At 45.3% G+C, this 20,556-nt stretch overlaps 1 protein-coding gene across 4 annotated transcripts in view; it reads left to right on the top strand.

Moving 5' to 3' along the window:
* Window positions 1-20,556, top strand: part of ARSG (arylsulfatase G) — a 141,413-nt gene that overhangs the window by 34,989 nt on the left and 85,868 nt on the right. For 2 of the 4 annotated variants that reach the window (XM_014587162.2, XM_027771146.1), the window contains exons 2-3: window positions 4,676-4,802; window positions 12,923-13,607. In XM_014587162.2, coding sequence (XP_014442648.1) covers window positions 13,390-13,607 — 218 coding nt within the window. In that variant the 5' untranslated portion in view covers window positions 4,676-4,802; window positions 12,923-13,389. The remainder of the gene's footprint in view (window positions 1-4,675; window positions 4,803-12,922; window positions 13,608-20,556) is intronic. The other 2 variants (XM_027771147.1, XM_027771148.1) reach the window with 1 other exon arrangement.

Raw genomic sequence — 20,556 nt, 5'->3', positions numbered from 1 at the left:
AGAGAAAAGAAACATTCCTCCCATCCCCCCATGGAGGATGGCCGTCCTGCAATCCCATCTCCTTTCTCTTCCTTTCTGATTTTGGGCACACACCCACGCACACCTGGCGTGTTTCTCAAGCTGCTGGGTCGGGACTCAGAGGGCACTGTGAGACACATGGGATCCAGCCGCTCTAACCACCCAGCTAGCGGGAGAGATCTTTTTTTGAGTAGCTCTTCAGAATCCACATGTATTTAAACTGATTTTAATCACTACAGTGAAAGTACTTAGTGCTATTTACCCTTCAGGACCTGTCACTGTGCTCTGTGTGGAAATACCATGTTTGATATGACACAGCATGTACTGTATTGTCCTGCTTAGGAACCAAGGGTGCAGCCTGTCGTCATTAAGTGGGGGCTAGCAAGCTACATGCCATAAACTCTCTGTACTTCAGCCTCTCCATTAGAAAAATTAGGCAAATAATGCTTAGAGCCCTAAGGGGTCAGTGAAGGGTTGGGAAAATTGCACAGGTCTATTTGACCAATGGAAACCTGGCAGTTGAGGGAATCATTTTAATAATAATTGAAGTAACAGTGCATTATTACTGCCGATGTATTATTACTCTGACTTTTTATTAACATTGCTTGTAATGTTCGTATTTTTCTGTTTGCTTTGTTCTCAACACTATAGCATGAGCCATACATGTAATCTGGGATTTTTTTTAGAATGATTTAATCTCATTTATTATTATTTAAAAATTTGTTTTAGGACACATGTGCTCACCAGAGAGAGAGAGAGAGAAAGAGAGAGAGAGGGAAAGTGAGAAAGCAAGGTGCCAGGTCTGAGACTCAAACCGTGGTCGGCTACGTGGGAATCCAACACTATAACCATCATGCCATCTGCTGTCTACCCTCCCATGATCTGATTTTAATCCCATCAGTAAACTTCTACAATAGACACTCATTGTCCCCATTTCACAGATGGGGAAAGTTGAGGCACAGGGCTCTGAAAGGACTTGCTCAAGAATCCCCCACATTGATAGGTATACCCTCATCTTTTCTGCGACAAGCACTCAACCTGAAGATGCCATTTGCTATCTGCATTTAAATCCAGCCTTAGCTCAGCCTTACTGGCCCCACTGATGATGTTTGCTCACCCTGGTTAGAGGCTGGTTTCACCTTGTTCTCTCAATCCTAGTGAAAATCCCTGCCTTTTTTCCACTTCTTTGGGGAAAGCTCTGCATTACCATGCTAATCAAACCCCCCAAACAAAACTAACTCTGTTTACTTCTCAACAAGAACAAAAGAACCTTTGGAATCTAGAGTGAGGGACCAGAAAAATCAGAAAGTAAGTGAAGGGCTCAGCAGTCTCAATCTCTTCCGTTGTGCCTGTCAGAACCCAAGCTGCAGGCAGAGCCCCCTCCAGCCTTTCGTTAACAGTGGGCGAGGTTGTAAGGATGCCCCGAAAAAGTCCCTCAACATCTTCTTGGGGAAAAAAATTGGCTCCTCGGAGCTGTCCCCACAGCCTCTCTTTTCTAGCCCTCTTGCTTGGGGGCATTTGCATGAGAATAGATTCTTTTGTGCAGAGTTGGCCTGACTGTTCTGTGTCCACGTTCATAGGCCTTCAAGTCTTCGTGTTGGGTTGCTAGGCAGATATGACCCTGGCTTGCAAATAAGCTCGCTACATTTACCAGCCTGTGAGAACATCAGCTTGGGTATGTAGACTGAAAGGAGGCTCCTCTGGAGCTCAGAGATGAGGGTGCTGCAAGGCTCTGGGTCTTCAGGGCAGCCGCCCAAAATGGGGAGTAAGTAGGGAACTTCTACAAAAGCTCTCCATTGCTCACCCTTCTACTCTCCCTCTGTCTCTGTAGCATTTGCCTGGGCTCCCCTCTTGGGGTCTGTGCCTGAGTGAGCAACTTGTATCCTATAGATGTAAGTTCTTGCTTTAGAACTTGAATCATTGCTTTCCCAGTAGGCAGAGAACCTCAGAAACTGCCATCAGGAACCTTTTCAGGGAACTGATCACCCAGGTAGACAAGCCAGGTTTATCTTGTGGTTTGGGACCTATCATCCATGGGAAGGCAGGGCCCCTCAAATGGGGAGGAGGGGAGATGCATGCTCTTGAGGGAATGTGCAAATCTACTAAGGGGCTCTGAGGCATAGACAGTGATAGCACTTGGGCCAGGCAGTGAGGCAACTGGTCCCACGTGGGACAGGCTGGGGATTTGCATCCCAGGATCTTCCTGACCACGCTGGGTGCTCATGCCTGTGATCCAGGCAAGCTAAGATGGGATAAACTGCTGCTTGAAGATCCCATCCGGATGTCTCTCTTCCTTTCTTCCTCCTAGAAGAAATACGTCAACTTAGTGGTAACAATACTTACTTCATAGCACGGTGGTGTGTGGGATTCAGTCCTACGTTGTTAAATTAAATGAGCAAGGGTCTGAGGGCTATGCTCAGCTCTAGATGAGACTTGGCACTCTTAGTTATGACTTTTCAACCTGTGACCCCCCTCAGGGGCTGAGGGCGGTTGCAGATCAGGGAGGGTAGCGCAGGCAGGGAGGACCTTGCAAGGACTGGCAAGGGTGTTGAGCTAAGGGAGGGGTGAACAGCACCAGAGGAGGCCAGTAGGAAGGTGAGGGCATGACTGTGAGGTCACCTCCCTGCCCCATGGCTGCAGGGGGCCTGCAGTGATCTGCTTTTGTCACGCTTGGTTACTGTTTGGTGCAGGATCGATGATGTCTCACAGGGTGTGTCTCATGAACTCCGGAGGGACTTTTATTCTATTTTGACACTGAATTCTGTTCCCAGATTTCCTAGTCTTCACAGCTTACTACTCCTTCATTCTCTCATTGCTTAAAAAAGAAAAAGAAAGTATGGCCTTGGGGAAGCTTCTTTAAAGCATCTCAAACCTGTTGCAAAATCCTAAACACTGAAACTTACAGAACTTTCAGAACAAATGCATTTTCATCACATCGCACTTAGGAATAAATACACATCATGTTAAGCTTTATGATGTGGTTCTGAGTCATGAAATCGAATAGAAAGGTGGGAAAGTGCCGTGTTAGGGACCACTGGGTTTAGTCCCAATGAAATCAAGCTCTCTCTTTGGACAGCTGTCAAAGTGACTCCACCCACCAAATCTCTCAAGGCCCAAGGAATAAAAACCTGTTCTTTTGCTGTGCTTCTAGAATGCCTCAAGGGTGCTACTGGCTTTCCCCTCCTGTCTGAACATGCACTGCCTGCAGTTCTGCTCTTTGGGTTCCCAGAACAATATGCAGTGGTACACTTCCATTTTAACCCTTTAGGACCAGTGCACCCATGTATTTCCACGCAGAGACACTGGAAGGACAAGCCAGAGTGGTGTTGTAGATGAGAGGCAAAGAAGGGCCCCGCCCAGAGGTCTGGGCACCTTAGATGAGCTTGTTAGGAATACACAATGGGGTTGGGTCTATGGAGTGTCCCTCGTTCATCCACCCTAACAGCCTCTGCATGACCACAGCCCACCTGTGGTCTCCCAGGCCACAGAACCACACTATAGAGGATGTAGCCCCTTCTTTTAAAGTGTTTGCTGTCTAGTTCAGAAGGCAGGACACATCGGTGATCTTTACCTAGTGCAGCATTTCAACTAGTTCAGTTTTACAAATAAGACTTTGCAAGAGGGTGCTTCCGAGTGAGGAGAGCTTGGACAGATGATCCAAGGTTAGGAAAAGGAGGTGAAGCTGAACTTCACGGTGGTGCAGAGCAGACTGTGCCATCGTTGCTCATTTTAGATGCATTCATTCAGCAAATATTGAACACCCTCCAGGCAAGGTATTGGAACCATGCAGTGGATAAAACATACCGCTGACCTTGCCTGAGGAAGTGTACACCCTGGAGTTATGGGTCTTTCTCACTAGAGCGCCTAACTAAGCGTCCTGGACAATTTGTTCTTTTGGGTGTTTCTGATTAGGAGATGTAATTTCTGTGTGTGTTTCTTCTTTAAAGTCCATTCATTTACTTTCTTCATTAGTGAAAGAGACAGAGAAAAAGGGCAGAGAAACAATACTCCCAGTAGGGTCTCAATGCTGTGATCCACCCCCAGGCTCCAGGCAGACCCAGATCATGGGCAAGTGCATGCCCAGCGTGCTCAGAGCGCTCTTTAGATGTGAACCAGGAAGCTTTCCCTTGAGGGACTTTCTCACAGTGAAGTGTTACTGCCGTGCCACTGTCCAGCCCCGCCTTTCAGTTGTCATCAGCAGGGGGACGATTCATCTCACTCCTAGCCTACACCTTGACCTTTGTATTATTATATTGTTCAAACAGATTTTCTAGAGGGAAGCATATTCCAAGGATTACAGCTGTCCCTAGAATCTACCCAGCCAAAGGGACCTGGCTCAGGTTTAGGCAAGATGACACAGACAACCGTGGGATTGTGTAACAAGGAACCATAGTCGGAACTTTGGAAATGCACACCCGAATGACTCACTTTCCCTTTGGCATTTTCTGTGACTGCGGTGTTTGCAACTTCTACCTTCTCTGGGTTCAGAGCCCACACAGCTGAGCATGTTGGTCAAGACTCAGCCAATAGCTACCGAGATTCCGGATATTGCCATCTTCACTCAGAATAGTTTTGTTCAATATTAACTTTAGTAACACTCTGGGCCTGCACGGCACTTTCTCACATTGTTCTTCACATTTATCTCTTGATCCCCCAGACAACTGGGAGATAGAACAACAGTCAACATTTCTGAGTGCTTCCTGAGAACGCCTGTTGGACTATTTCATTCCCCGTTGTCTTTAGGACTGAAGACGTTTTTGGTGGTTCACGTGGCTGTTTTTCAGGTAATTGAGGAAATGAGGCTCAAAGAGATTCAATGACTTTCCCAAGGCCACACAACTAACAAATGATGGACATAGCTCCTGGAAACAGGCCAACACATCCCCCCCAATCAATTGCCCCAAAGGCATATTTGTTAAGTAACTGCTTTATTGAATAGAGTATCTTCTCTTCAAGTCTGCTCTTATCCTTGCTTCTGCCCCTACTGCATCTCAGCCTCGTAGGTTGTCCATTATATCTTTAGTGGAAACCTGTCTAAGTGTGGTCGGGATGTCATGGTAAAGACCAGGGACCAGCAGTCAGCATAATGGCTATGTCGCTGGACTCCCATGTAGTCGACCATGGTTGAGTCCCAGACCCCGTGACTTAAACTCACATTAGGCGCGTGTGCATGCATGCGTGCCCAGGATCCCAAGAGGAGACTGGAGGAGAAGGGATTGTGGTGTGGCCATCCCCCCTGGGGGGTGATTTCTCGCTTTCTGTCTCTGTCTCTCTGGCGAGTGCACGTGACCTATAGCAAAAACCTCTCCAAAAAAAAGACCATAGACTGGGTGGCTTAACCAGCAGAAACTTATTTCTCACAGTTCTGGAGGCAGAGGCAGCTTTTTGGTTCCTGGTAAGGAATATTGTCTTAGTCTGTAGAGAGCTACCATCTGGCTACACTCCACATGGTGGAGAGAGAGAAGCATTTTCTTGACTCTTTATAAGGGCACTAATTGGATCATGAGGGACCCACCCTCATGATCTTATCCAGCTTTCCAAAGGACATCTCTAAGTACCATCACATTGGGAGCGAGGGCTTCAACATAAAAGTTTGGGGGGTACACGTACAGTCCGTAACGGAATCTAACACATTTCATTGTTTTTCTTTTTTTTTTTGGAGAGGTTTTTTGCTATAGGGCACGTGTGTTCGCCAGACAGACAGAGAGAGACAGAGAGAAAAAAGCGAGAAATCACCCCCCGGGGGGATGGCCACGCCACAATCCCTTCTCCTCCATTCTCCTCTCGGGATCTTGGGCGCACACGTACAGGTGCCTGGCGTGAGTTTAAGCCACCAGGTCCGGGACTTGAACTGCGGTCGACTATGTGGGAGTCCAACGACATAGCCATTACACTAACTGGTGGTCCCATAACATGTTTCATTGTTGAGTTGGGACAGACCTGGGACAATGATAAATCCACAAAAATAAAAAAGACAGTATGTAACATTTAAGAGGAAGTTTCTTATTCTCATACAAAAATGACAAAGAAAAAAAAGGAAGCTTTGACACGTGAGCCACTGATGAAGGTCAACATGAAAAGGAGAAAAATAAGATGTAAGAGGTGATTTTACCAGAACAGTTGAACCTAAATCCAGTCTTACCTTTAGGTCTACAAATCAGTTTACAGGGGCCCAGGGAACAGTCTAAATGACATCATGGGGAATGCAATAAAATAAATCCCAAACTAGGGACATTTCATTGTATGAGCAATTCAATTTATTTACAAATAAATTGCAGAGAAGAAGAGAGGGTGGGGAACCTAGGTATATGAGCAAGGAGGTAAGGGGAAGTTGGAGGGAAGACACCAGACCGGTCATTGTTAATAATTATTGACTCTAGATGTTGAGTAGATAATGCATGATTATCTCAGCTTCTGTATGATCAGACAGCTTCCATAATGAGATGTTTAACAGCGAATAAGTCCTGAGTTTTTAGGTGCATGGCATGAGGCCGCCTTGGCTTTCCCAAATTGGCTTCTACCACATGATTTTCTTTGATGACAGACTCATCAGGTGGTTCCAACCTTAAGCTAGGCAGGACTTCACATGCCCCCTGTGGACCAGTTTCCTGGCATCTTTGAGTTCACAGAAGTGATATTCCCAACAGCAGAGTCTGGCTTGAGATCTCCAAACTTAAAAAAAAAAAAAAAAATCATTTTAATTATCTCTCTCTCTCTTTTTTTTTTGGAGAGCTTTTGCTATAGGGTGCATGTGCTCGCCAGAAAGACAGAGAGAGATAGAGAGACAGAAAGTGAGAAATCACCCCCCAGGGGAGATGGCAACATTGCAATCTCTTCTCCTCCATTTTCCTCTTGGGATCTTGGGCATGCACACACACACGCCTGGCATGAGTTTAAGCCACCGGGTCTGAGATTTGAACCACAGTTGACTACATGGGAGTCCAACGACGTAGCTATTACGCCATCTGCTGGTCCCCATTTTAATTATCTAAGTGGAATTGCACTCTTGGCCTGGATGGAGGCATTCAATCAAAGATGTCTTTGCATCTGCTGTTGAGCTAAGTCTGGCACTCCCAACCCCCAAAAGCGTTCTTGGAAAGCAGTCTTTCCCAGTTGGGCCAGCCTCAAATCTACCTGTTGAGAATCTAAGGACAAGGGAAGAGGGCACAGGGATGTTTATTACATAATATTGAATGACCCTCTATCCTAGCTACCACCCAAACTGTTTTTACCTCTCTGCCTGAGCCTGGACTAAGATGAAACAAAATTTAAGGAGGCACCCACAAGCTGGGCCATGACCACGCAGGGTGGTCACCTGAGGAGTGTGGCCTCTTTAAATGTTGTTCCCTACTCACTTGGTTTGCTTTGTCTAGCACTGTTTCTTCACCAGGGCTGCTAGAGGATTCTCTTACAGTGTATAACAGACCTTGCTCAGACCCTTCTGTGACTTCCTAGCTCACTCCGCAAAAGCTCCCATTCCTCTTTGACTCTAGGTCTTGCTTTGCTCACTCCACTCCTTGACTACTCCATCTGTGGCTTCTTTGTATCTCCTCACACTCACACATGCCAGACCTTGGCTTCTTCTAGTTTCTCTTCTTTAATTTTTTTTTTTTTTAGAGAGAGATTATTTATTTATTTATTTTATTTATTTTTGCTATAGGCACGTGCACTTGCTAGAGAGAGACAGAAAGCAAGAAATCACCACCCCAGTGGGGATAACCACATCACAATCCCTTCTCCTCCATTCTCCTCTCAAGATTTTGGACATGCATGCACATGCACCCGGCGTGAGTTTTAAGCCAGCAAGTCTGGGACTCAAACTGCAGTCAACTATGTGGAAGTCCAGAGATGTAACCATCACGCCAACTGTTGGTGCTTGCTGGTTTCTCTTCTTGACATTTTTTTCCTATATGGCTTCCTGATTCCTTACCTCCTCCAGATCCTTATCCAAACACACCACTTGCTTGATGAGATCGTCCCTGACTATTTTCTTTAACTATCCCTGACTACTATCTTTAACTTTGTACCTGCCCTCCACATGCCTGAGCCCCTTCACTCTTTGATTTTCTTCATGCTACCTACATTTCAAGTATTTAAGTCACCTTTTCCCCACCAGTTCCCACAAAAAGTGGTGTGAGAACAGGGATTTGTGTCTGCATCATTGACACCTGGATGCATAGTTGCCTATATTGTGTTACTCGGTATATATTTGATGAACAAACAACTGGATGCAGGAGGATAATTTCAGACTACACATGGGCAACTGATGTCTGAGGCACCTCCTGACGGTACCACATGTGACTCTTGGCTCCCAGCAGCACACAGACTGTGTTCTGATTTGGCAGGTAAAACAACAGTACTCTGCAACCAGAGACTTAATCTCCCCTGCTCCTTTGTCTTTTTTGGCCTGAGCTCATCAGAAGCTTTTGTCTCTGGAAAACCAACACAGCCCTCTGCCAGAAAGGTCTACCCAACCTTTTTGTTATTTCAGCTGTTTTCAAAGTTCTCTAGGAGGATGCTTGGCCACAGGGGGCCCATGGGGAGCCAGGGTCAGGTGATGGAGTGAGTGGCTCAGGAAGGCCAAGGACTTACAGCACTGGATTATTCAGATACTGCTCAGGGGATCTTCAGGGCTCCGTTTCCCATTCGTTTCTCAGCCCCTCTGGCTTACAGCCTGCCTGTTGGTCATTTTGCTACTCATGAATGCTTTTACTCTTAAGCAAGCCTGGAAATTGAAGGAAGGTCAAATTCAGCATATCTAGCAGCCCTGCTTTAAAATGGAGGTGGCAGAAAAGAACAGAAATCATTGACAGAGCTGATGGGCAACTAAAGTTCACTCTACTCCTGCCTGGAGAGCACCGAGGCATGGAAGTTGGTTATACTTGTCCTCAGCAAGGATCTCTCAGTCAGTTACACTCCTTTTGAAACAGATGGTCTTCACTGTGGGGTTTATTGAGTAAGATGGTTGAGTACCCTTTGTCCCAGTGGAAGGAGGGATGAGTTTATTTGACAATGACCCCCCTCTTTCTTCCTTAGCTAGGAAGAGAGCCCTTTGCTGGTGTCTACTTTCCTTTTCTTCCTCCCTCCCTCCCTCCCTCTCTCTTTCTCTTTCTTCCTTCTTCTCTTCCTCTTTTTCTCCTGCCTTCCTTCCTTCTTCCATGACAGAGCCCATGTGGACACACACAAGAAAGAGCAAGACTGAGAGAGAGAGCACCTATCAGAGCCTGGTCATGCTGCAATCCTTTCTTCAATTCTCCATCCTGTCAGGATCCTTGGTGCCTGCATGTTGTCACTAGGACCAGTATTTGAACCCTAGTTGGCCATGTGGAATCCAGATTCCTTTGCACAGGGCTTAACCACTGTTTTCTGGGCCTGGCTTCTGCTCTTTCTGAGCATGATGCATAAAGGAAAGTAACATCAAGTAAGGTCTGAGAACAGCAAGGGAAGCCTGTTTCTTTAGGGGTACCTAAGCCCAAAGTCTCAGCTAGGATCTTAATTGAAGGCTATGGCTTTTGACATTCTTAGAATGTCTATTTTGCCTTTTCCCTTTAGTAAAAAAAAAAAAAGGAAAGGATTAAATGTCTCCCTGGAGGTGTGGGTGTGAAGGATAATGCAAGGGTGTACTGGCTAACTTAGCTTATTTCCATTCTATGAAAATGTTAAGTATTAATGATTCTCTTTGAAAATCCTCAAAGGAATGTTTTATCATGCAACACTAAAGAAAAACAATCTGTTTATGTCTCCATCTTAATTTTAGCTTCTTAGTTAAATTTTTTTCCCCTTGAGTCTTATATGTTGGGTCATTCTGAAGTGGATTATTGACCAGGAATGGGGCTACTCTAGTCTTCCAAGCTAATTAGCTTTAAGAAGAAAAGCCTCCTATGACTGTTGGTTGTGGTCAGGAGCCAGTAGAATGAGACTGGAAACCAACCAGCAGTCCAATAAGTGTTACACTCCCTCCTTCTGCAAGGGCTCTTTCTTGTAGAAAGGGAGAAGTCTTTGGGGCCTCAAGATCAACAAATACCAGTTGAATCTAATTGAGTTTGAAATAATAACTCTCTTTTTGGAAAATGGAAGAATTTGCATTTCTGAACAATTGATTCATTGGCCTCCAGATGACCATGACTGTTTACTTGGACTTCCTTTTATTTTGATTAAGTATGAATCTGCCCATTTTTAAGCTTTTTATCTAGGTCTTCCAAATTTACATACCTCCAACTACTCCTGTCCACTTGGGTTGACCACTGAGTTGGCTGGCAGGGATACACACTCAGAGTAGCATCTGTCATAATCCCAGCCCCAAAGCATCTTATATATTACAAATTGGTCTTTCTCTCTCTCTCTTTAAAAATTGGCTAGAGTGTGTGCATGCTCACCGGAGAAAGATGGAGAAAGAGGGAAAGTGAGAAAACACCTCCCATGGGGTATGGTCATGTCACAGTCCCTTCTTCATTTCAGGAGTCAGGATTTTGGACATGCACGCACACACACCCACACACCTGGCGTGATTTTTCAGGCGTTCAGGTCCAGAACTCAAACCTGGGCTACTGGCATGTAGGATCTGGCTGCCTTAACTGCCATGCCACAAGCCAATTCTTTAATCCCCTCTATGGATTGGGTGTTCAACTGAGGTTTTTACTGGGCCCAGAATTTTCATTTGTCTCTCTGTATTAAACTCACAAATGTAGGGCTTTAAAATGAAGTAGGGGTGATATGGTTTTATTCTTGGTTGCATTTGCAACCTGCAGGTAAGGTATAACCCTAAATTCCTGTCTTTCAAACTCAGCCTGATACAGTACTTTGTGTTTGTCCACTGAAGCTGAGTCAACTCCAGTTAGGTTAAACAGTTTCCTTTCTCTGCTAGGATCAGACTCATGATGTTTTTGTTTTTTAGCACCTAGCTACTCAGGGTATCATCCCAGGACTAGCAGCATAGGCCTTACCTGGGAGCTTTTTAGAAATACAGATCCTGGGCCCTAGTCTTATATACTGATCTGAGTTTTACTAAACATACTATTCCCACTAATTCACATCTGTGTCCAAGTATGAGAACCCCCTGGTTGAACATATCCTGAGATTTTCTTTTTCAAAGAGTTTTTCACTACAGGATGTGTGCTCGCCAGGACAGACAGAGAAAAAGTGAGAAATCACCCCCCACCCTCACCCCAGGAGGATGGGCATGCCACAATCCCTTCTCTTCTATTCTCCTGGGATTTTGGGTACACACATGCACAGCCTGGCATTAGTTTCAAGCTGCCGTGTCCAGGACTTGAACCATGGTCAACCATGTTGTAGTCCAGTGCCTTAACCACTATGCTAACTGCTGGCCCTGAGATTTTCTTATTAAAAATTACATGGTCAGAAGCTAGCCCCATAGCACAGTGGTTAAGCACCATGTGTGGAGAGCCAAATGCCCACATGGCCTACTGCATTTCAAGCCCCGGCCCCAATGGCTTGGAAAAATATGCCAGGCACATGTACATGCATGCCTCCAATCCTGATGGGATGGAGAAATGGAGGAAAGGGATTGTGACATGACTGTGCCCACAGGGTGTAGGGGGGTACTTTCTTTATTGCCCTCTCTGCCCACCCTGTCCACCCTGGACATGTGGCCCATGTGGCCCTCTGACAGTTAAAAAAAGAACTACATGGTCAGGATGTCAAGGGGCACTTATCCATTTAAAAACGTTTCCTGTTTGAGGCCCGGGAGTGGTGTCCTGTGCTGCTATGATCTTGCAACCTGAGAACACATCGGAGGCCTGGGTTTGATTCCTGGTCCAACCTAAAATGCTGAGGATGGTGATGTGCACTGGGGAGGCTTAGGCAGGAGGTGGCTTGAGCAACATAGCAAGACCCTCTTGTCCCAGTGGGGGAGCTGAGGCAGGAACATTTTTTCCCAACATTTAGTTGCTAACACACAGCAAAATGGAAAAAGGTCTACAGTGAGCACCCATGTATCCACCACCTAGATTTTATTATGAAGTTTTTTTTTTTTTTCACATTTTTTTCCCCTGGAATTAATTTCTATCAAGAATTTTATGGGGCCAGCAGGTGGTGTGGTGGTTAAGGGCACTGGACTCCCACATGGTAGACTGAGGTTCAAATCCCAGCTTGCTTTCTCACTTTCCCTCTCTCTCTCACTTTGTCCTTCTCTGGTCAAATTAAAATAAATAAATAAATAAAGTCAAATAAAATAATTCTTAAAAATTTTTTTCTGTAGAGCCAGGTGGTGATGCAGTAGGCCATGTGGGGAAGATCCTGGGTTCGTGACCAGCACCTCCCTGAACACTCTGGGCAGGCCATGTATGCCAGTGAGCCAAGCTGACCAAGCCTGGGGGTGGGCCATGGTGTGAATACCCTGTGGATGGTTCCCTGTTTCTCTCTTTCACAGAAAAAAATAAAGACACTTAAAAAAAGAATTTTACATAGAGTGTTATCATAGCATTGACTGTAACAAAGAATTGTGTCTTGGTAATAAGACTCTGCCCTTCTAGGATTCTCAATGGGTTTGATAAGGTACTATTTGGGAATTTCTGTGAATCAGAGAAGTATGGAGGAAGGGCTGGGGTACGCTGAGCTTTAGCAGCAGAGGCAGGAGGGGCAGGTGGCTGGTCTTAGTCCCAGTCAAGAATACTGGGCCTCGATATCCTCATCTATACAGTCAATGGGTTGAGAAAGACCATCTCTTATATTATTTCCAACTCCGTAACTATAGATCTATTTCAAATATTATCATCATCACTATTGTCAGGTGGAGAAGCGGATAAACCAGTTAAATATTTGAATAAGAAGGAAAGCATCTGTTTGTTGGCATGGAAAAGTGATTATTTCCTAAGCTACTGAGTAAAACACAGCTGCACTGGCAGTTTTAACTCTGTTTTCTTGTCAATTTTTGTTCTTTCAGGAAACCGTACAGAAACATGAAGCCTTCAACCATCTGGAACTCAGAAACTCGTTCAGGGCTGTCTGAAGCTTCTAGAAAGAACATCCAGGTGTTCTGCAGATGCAGCCATTTGTCCTGTAGTCACCAGATGGAGTCCCACACAGATACAGGGCTAGTGTTGTGGCTCTCACCTCCCAATGTCTAATGGCTAGAGAACGTCATTGGCTGACTGTCGGACATCATTAATTTCATCATTATTAAGCTATGGTAGGGAAACCTTGACTAGAGAAGCTCCAAACTAGGGGTTGCTTGTTTGTAGTCTCTCGAATTGGGATTTCAGATGGAAGCCTCATCTCTGTAGTCTCCACCATTCTTGTAGCCATCATTACTGCTACCACCCCAGCTCTCAGCGACTTCCTGCATTGAAAGTGAGCAGAAAGGAAGCTCGGAAAAGTCTGTGCTGGTGGAGCACCATCACTCAAACCACCATGGGCTGGCTTTTTCTAAAGGTTTTGTTGGTGGGAGTGAGTTTCTCAGGATTGCTTTATCCGCTCATGGATTTTTGCAGCAGTCGGAAAGCGAGAGAGGAGAAACCAAATTTCGTGATCATTTTGGCCGATGACATGGGGTGGGGTGATCTGGGAGCCAACTGGGCGAAAACAAAGAACACTGTCAATCTGGATAGGATGGCTCTGGAAGGAATGAGGTGAGTCTGAAGGATGCCAAACCCACATCTCATTGAATGTCTTACTCTTATACTTGGGGTCAGTGTAAAACACTTCGAGAGCAATGGATAGGGGGCCAGGCTTTGGTATGGTGGTTAAGGCACTGGACTCCTACGTGGCTGAATGCAGTTTGAGTCCTGGACCTAATGGCTTGAAAATCACACTGGGTGTGTGTGCGTGTATTCCCTGAATCCTGAGAAAAGAACAGAGGAGAAAGAATGGCAGCATGGCCAACTCCCTTGAGGGGATGACTTCTCACTTCCCCTCTCTCTGTGTCTGTCTGTCTGTCTGTCTGTCTCTCTGGCAAGTACACATGACCTATGGAAAAAAAAAATCTTAAAAAAAAATCTATAAACGGGAACCAGGAGTTAGCGTAATGGCTATGTCGCTGGACTCCCACGTTGTCGACCGTGGTTTGCGTCCCGGACCCAGTGGCTTAAAACTCACGCCGGGCGCGTGTGCGTGCGTGCCCAAGATCCCAAGAGGAGAATGGAGGAAAAGGGATTGCGGTGTGACCATCCCCCCTGGGAGGTGATTTCTCGCTTTCTGTCTCTTTGTTTCTCTCTGTCTGTCTGGCGAGCGCACGCGCCCTATAACAAAAACCTCTCCCCCCCCCAAAAAAAAATCTATAAACAGAAAAAAAAAAAGGATGGAGCTATGTTAATTTAATTAATTAATTAATTAAGTTTTAAACCATTACAGAAGGAATCTATCCATTGGTCTGTCTCTCCATTCATTCATCCATCCATTCAGTAACATTTATTTATTTATTTATTTGATATTTTTGCTATAGGTGTGTGTGCTCACCAGAGAGACCTAGAGAGACAGAGAGACAGAAAATGAGAAATCACCCCTCCCCTGAGAGGGAATGATTTCTTCTCCATTCTCCTCTCAGGATTTTGGGTACAAATGCACATGTGTCCAGCATGTATTAAGCTGCTGGATCTGCTGGATCTGGTACTTGAACCATGGTCAACTACATGGGAGTCCAGCAAAGTAAGCATCATGCCATCTGCTGTATCCTCAGTAACATTTATTATGTGTATGTATATCTTGAAGCTGGGAATTTAAAGGTGAACAAGAGTCTTGCCCTCAAGTTACTCATTTCCTGGCAGAGGAGCCAGATTAAGAGGGAAGTGAGAATTATGACCCAGTAGTACATGAACTTGCATCAGGAGTGCTTGGAGTACAGAGGGAACTCAGTCTGGGGGTTCCAGGGAGAAGATGGCTTTTGCAAAGTAACTGAAAATGCATGAGGCACGTAAACTTATCTGTGAGCAGACATTTAAGGCACACTCGATGTCACACTCTGGGGGACACTAAATGAGAGAGGGTGTGTACCTGCTGGGGTCAAGTGTGTGTAAGATGGCCATTGCAGGTTTTTGTTCAGATGTTAGTTCCCTTCTCCATTTAGATGGAGAATGAATGTCAGGGCATTTCGTTTTTCGGGTGTTCTTCTTGGGCTTATGTGGATCTGCTTGGCTAGCCTGGGTCTGTCTGTAGTCTTATGTTCTTCCAGTAGGCTCGGTGGGACTCTGGCCAGCTGGCTGTTTAGGACAATTCATGGGCATCTCCACAAGTTTTACCACTCATATCTTTGAGCTCAGAGCTTTTCCCTTGCAATGCGCACCCTTAGGGGTCCCTGCATCTCGCCTCATCCTCTCCTGTCTGTCCCTCTTCTCAGCCAAGGTGAACTCTCTAGAAGCACTCCTCTTCTTCCAGTCCTTCAAAGGCATTTGTTAGCCCTTGTGATAAAATCCTGACTCTAGACAACATCTAACACGCTGGTATTCTTCACTGTCCCCCTGTCTTCTGTTGCTGCCTCCCCCGGGGGCTTCCCCTATGTGATGAGTTCTTCCTGGTAAACTCACCATGTTTTTATTTAATTAGTTTCTACTCATTATTCATTCTCATTTCTACCCAATATTCTCAGGAATGGTTCCTGGTTTGGTTGGCCATCGTCTGGCTGCTTTTCGTGGTGATAATTGAATCACCTGATTGGGTTGGGTTGAAGAGTACCTGCCTAAAATTCACTTCCACCCAGAACCTCAGCATGTTACCTTATTTGGTAACGGGGTCTTTGCAAATGTAATTAGCTAAGGATCTAGATGATACCATAGTCACCCAGGGTGAGTTCTAAACCTTACGACTAGTGTCCTTCTAAGAAGAGGAAAGGACACTGAGGAACGTACAGAAGGAAGAAAGTCATGTGAAAGTGGAGGCTGAGAACAGGGGGGATGTGGGACCAGCAGGTGACATGGTGGTTAAAGGCGCTAAATTTCCACAGGGCTGACCGTGGTTCAAGTCCTGGACCTGGCAGCTTGATTTCTTACTTTCCTTTTCTCTCTCTCTGTCTATATCTGGTCAAATTAAATAATAATGATGATGATGATGATGACAATGATAATAACAAATGGAATTAAATAAATAAATAGTTCTCTTAAAAAAAAAAAAGAATGGGGGCTTGGGTCTACAAGCCAAGCATGTTGAGGACTACAAGAAAGAGATGTGTTTCAGACTGTCCCTGAGAGCTTCCACAAGGAACCAACCTTACCAACTTCTTTCTTAATTTTAGGCTTTTGGTTCTCTGAGATGTTGTTTTAAGCCATCCAGTTTGTGGTTGTTATAGCAGCGACAGAAAACTCATACACCTCCCTTCTAGCTTTGCACTTCAGGAAGAAAAGCACCTTGTTTATTCTCCCCACCACTCTTTCCCCTTATATTCCTAGCACAGAGCCCAGTGCCTCACACATAGTGGGCAATCAGCCCAGATCTGTTTGTTAGTAGGTGGACTCAAAGAGTTCAAGATACCCTGAAATATCATCCCACATTTTGCATGTGTTTTTTTTTTTTTAATGGGGGGAAGAAAATGCTATGTAATCTATATATAGCATTCACCAGATCCTCAAAAGAACATGTGTTTACAAATGCTCAAGGACTTCTGCTTTAGTGTGCAGTGCGTTTATGGGGAAATACTACGCCCTTTATTTAAGCTGAGATTTGCAAAGTCTCGGCAGTTTCGTGGGCTGTCCCCATCAGCACACTGTCATCCAGAAAGGGAGTCTCGGGGTCAGATGCAAACACAGTTTGATGGACTTTTCTAGGAAGGTATTCTCACCATCTGAGCCTTGTGACAGTGGCCAGGCGGATGGGCCTGCGCCCTGAGGTCGACAGCTTTCATTCTGTGCTCTGTTGACAGGAAGGCCAGGTTTCCTGTGAGGCCATCAACTGGTTCATCACTGGCTTCTCCCACTGCCTACTCATGGCCAGTGGGGAACCATGGCCTTCAGATATGGACTCCTATTGCCAAACAGAGCCAAGGGGAAACTTGAGAAATAATCTTTCTTATTGTCTTCTTTTCACTGGGGTGTATTGTTTTTCTAGGACTGCCTGAGAAATTGTTGCAAACTGGGTAGCTTCAAACAATATTAATTTATTCTTTTTGCAGATCAGGAGACCAGAAGTCTGAATGTAAGGTACCAGTGGGTTGGTTCTTTCTAGAAGCCCTGAGGGAGAGTCCATTCCTCACTTCTCTCCGGGCTTCTGGAGGCTACTGGTAGTATTTGGTGTCCTTGGCTTGTCGAGTCCAATCTCTGCCTTAGTTGCTCTATAATGCTGTCTTGGACGCCTGTGTACAAACTCGCTCTTCTAATGAAGATCCTGGTTGGATCAGCTTTGTGATTCATCAGTGATGTGCTGCTCAAGAGAAGCTAGATCCTACATGGTGACCGAGGTTTGAATCCCTGGCCTGGTCAGCCTGAAATACCGGGCATGTATGCGAGTGCCCTAGATCCGATGGGCTGGAGGACTAGAGGAAAGGGATCGCGCCATCACCAGACTCCGTGAAGAGTGCTCTCTCTCTCTCTCTTCATTCTCCTGTGCACACATATGCACCCTGTCAAGACTTGGTTATATCTGTGAAGTACATATTCTCAAACAAGGTTACATTTACAGGTTCTGGGTTGACACGTAATTTGGGAAGAACACGAATCATCTGGGTACATACAGCTGAAATGCATCTTTTTCTGTGTTCCTAACATATTCTGTAATATACTTAAAAAATGTTTGCTTCACTGAAAACTAAGTGTTATGCTTAAGAAGGCAGGCTCTGGGGGCCGGCAGGTGGTGCAGTGGTTAAGGTGCTGGACTCCCACATGGCTGATCATGGTTTGAGCCCTGGACCTGGTGGCTTACTCTCTCACTTTCCTTTTCTCTCTCTGGTCAAATTAAAAAATAATGATAGCAACAAATAAAATTAAATAATTCTAAAAAAAAAAAAAAAAAAAAAATAATGATAAAAAAAAAAAAAATAAAATAATAAAAAAAAAAAAAAAAAAAAAAAGACGGACTCTGGAACCAGAGGATTTGACTTCAAATCCTGGCCCTGCTACTTTCTGTTTGCATTGTCCCTCACAGCTTTGGTTTCCTCCTCTGTAAATGGGGATGATGATAGCAATCAGTTCATAAAATATTATGAGAATTAAATGAAATAATCCACATGAGCAAACAGCATAGAGTCTGGCATATTAGCTGTGCTTTTGTCTGTTATTGTTGTTGTTAGAATTGTCCATTCGAATTGTCAGTGTGAATTGGCTCCTCCGCATGATGCAAAGTCTGAATGAGAAAGCCTGGAAGAGGAGGTGGAGTTGCAGGGACAAGTCCATGCTAATCCCTGTGCAGCCGTGTGCCCATCGGCCCACCCATGTATCTGAACCAACAGCAGTTGTAACAACAGCTCCTGCTTACCGAGTGCTGGCAACAGGCCAGCCTCCAGGCATCACCCCATTTCATTCTTACCACCACCCTACATTTCCCCTACTTCACAATGGAGGAAATCGAGGTTGAGTAACTTGCCCAGAGTTGGCGAGTGACTGGGCCAATTTTCAAACCCAGATCCTCTCATTCTGATGCCTTATCTGTGAGGGCTGAGAGTAATTGGGGATTGAGCAAAGAGGCAGGAGCTGACTTCGCTCCAGGGCTGCTGAAGGGGAGGAGATGGGTCACTCAACGCTTTTCTCTCCCTTTTGTGTTGATGAAGGACTTTGGTGCCATCCAAGTATAAGAGGCAACCTGAGAAATGTGGTGTTAAACCAGCAAGTTTGGTGCAGTGTCTGGTCAGGAGGCTCGATCAGCAGGGCATGTGTGATGGCTGCGTTATGATGCCTGCAATCTTATCCCGTCTACTCAACTTCCTCTCCAAATCCCTCCTCTTCTGCCTAACATCGTGCTTATTTCTGTTGGTTAAACACACACCGTTCCCTGCCCCTAGGCCTTTGCACTGGCTGTTCCTTTTTACACATCTCCCTCCAGGTTTTGAAGGGCTGGTCCCTTCTCATCTCTGGCCTTCACTCAGATGCTGTGTCCTTGGAGAAAGCTTTCTTGAACATACTCTCCAGCACTGCCTCCCTTGCCCATGTGTGTCTCTTATCCTTTCTCCTGTTTCATTATTTCTGTAACATCGCACTGTTAAAATGATCTTTATTGCTTGCCTGTCACCCTGGAACATCCACTCCTTAGAGAAGTGGCCTTACTTACCTTGTTCTTGTCTCCAGTGCCTAGGCCAAATCCCCGGGACAGCACTTAACTGTCTCCACAACGTTTTCCATTTCTTCTCTGCCAGCACATGCCAGGCTTTTTGTAGTGTTTTCAGCCTGGTGGGCTGCAGCCGGCCCACCGCATGGACAGAAAGGCTCCACCTACAACGTAGCTGTGATGTTACTCATTGTTCAGAATAATGGACTCTTGGGAAAAAGAAAACAGAATCTTCCAGTGCCTCTGTGTCTCAGTTTGCCTTTTCAGACTTTCTGAACTCCATTCGTGTGAAGAGAAAATAGGAGTTGTGACCTGAAAGCCACAGCCTTGAGCTCATTTATAATGGCCCAGGTCAAAGAGCACCCATGGCACCATAGCACACCGAGGGCCAGAGAGAACTGAAGTGTGTGTGTTTTTCTTCTCCTCCTCCTCCTCTTCTCCTTCTTCTTGCTATAGGGTACGTTTGCTCACCAAAGACAGATAGAAACACACAGAGAAAGAGGAAAAGTGAAAAATCAACCCCCGAGGAAGATGGCCATGCCACAATCCCTTCTCCATTCTTGTCTAAGGAGTTTGGGCATGCATGCACGTGGACCCAACATGATTTTCAACCCACCAGACCCAGGACTCAAATCATGGAGTCAGCTATGCGAGATCCAGCCTCTTTAACCACCATGCCAACTGCTCGCCCATGTGTGTGTTTTAAATTTCCATAAGGTACGTGCACTGGACAGAGGGAGGGAGAGAGTGGAAGCGAGAGAGAGAGAGAGAGGCCCACAATGGTGCATGGTTGCACCACAATCCTTTTTCTCCATCCCCAGATCTGGAGCAGGCACACACATGTGTTTGTTGTGACTTGTAAGTTGCTGGGGCTGGAATTCGAACTGTACTAGACCATATGGAATCTGCCTTTCTATGTGCAGGGCATAAAACCACTGCTCTCTTGGGCCAGCCCATGAAGTCTTTTCACTATTATAGTTAGCTCTCTACCATGTGGAAGCAAATTAACCTAGTTTGTGAGTTTCCTAGTTTGCAGACTGACCACATTAAAAATAATGACAATTTATTTATTTATTTATTTATTTATTTATTTATTTATTTATGTGGAAAAACATCAGAGCTACCACAGTTGGCAAATGTCTCTTTATCGGAGAAAGTTGGGGCTCCGTTGTGTTCAGCGTTGCTCCTGTGAGCTCCCCAAGCATCAGGCCCCTTACTCTCATCAGTAGGTTAAGCAGTCAACACGTTTTGCTTTTGGCTTCTTGGGCTGTTGTTTTTCTGTTCTGTTCACATCTGAGTTGGGAAATGTGGCTGTAATTTTTAACATAACCAGTTAGAATAAAATAGCAATGTTGTTATTTAAGTGAAAATGTCAGATATCGTCATCAACTGGAACTT

Source organism: Tupaia chinensis, unplaced genomic scaffold, assembly GCF_000334495.1.
Source record: "Tupaia chinensis unplaced genomic scaffold, TupChi_1.0 Scaffold000187_1, whole genome shotgun sequence".
In the NCBI taxonomy this organism is placed as follows: Eukaryota; Metazoa; Chordata; class Mammalia; order Scandentia; family Tupaiidae; genus Tupaia; species Tupaia belangeri.
This window is presented reverse-complemented; position numbering and strand designations above follow the sequence as displayed.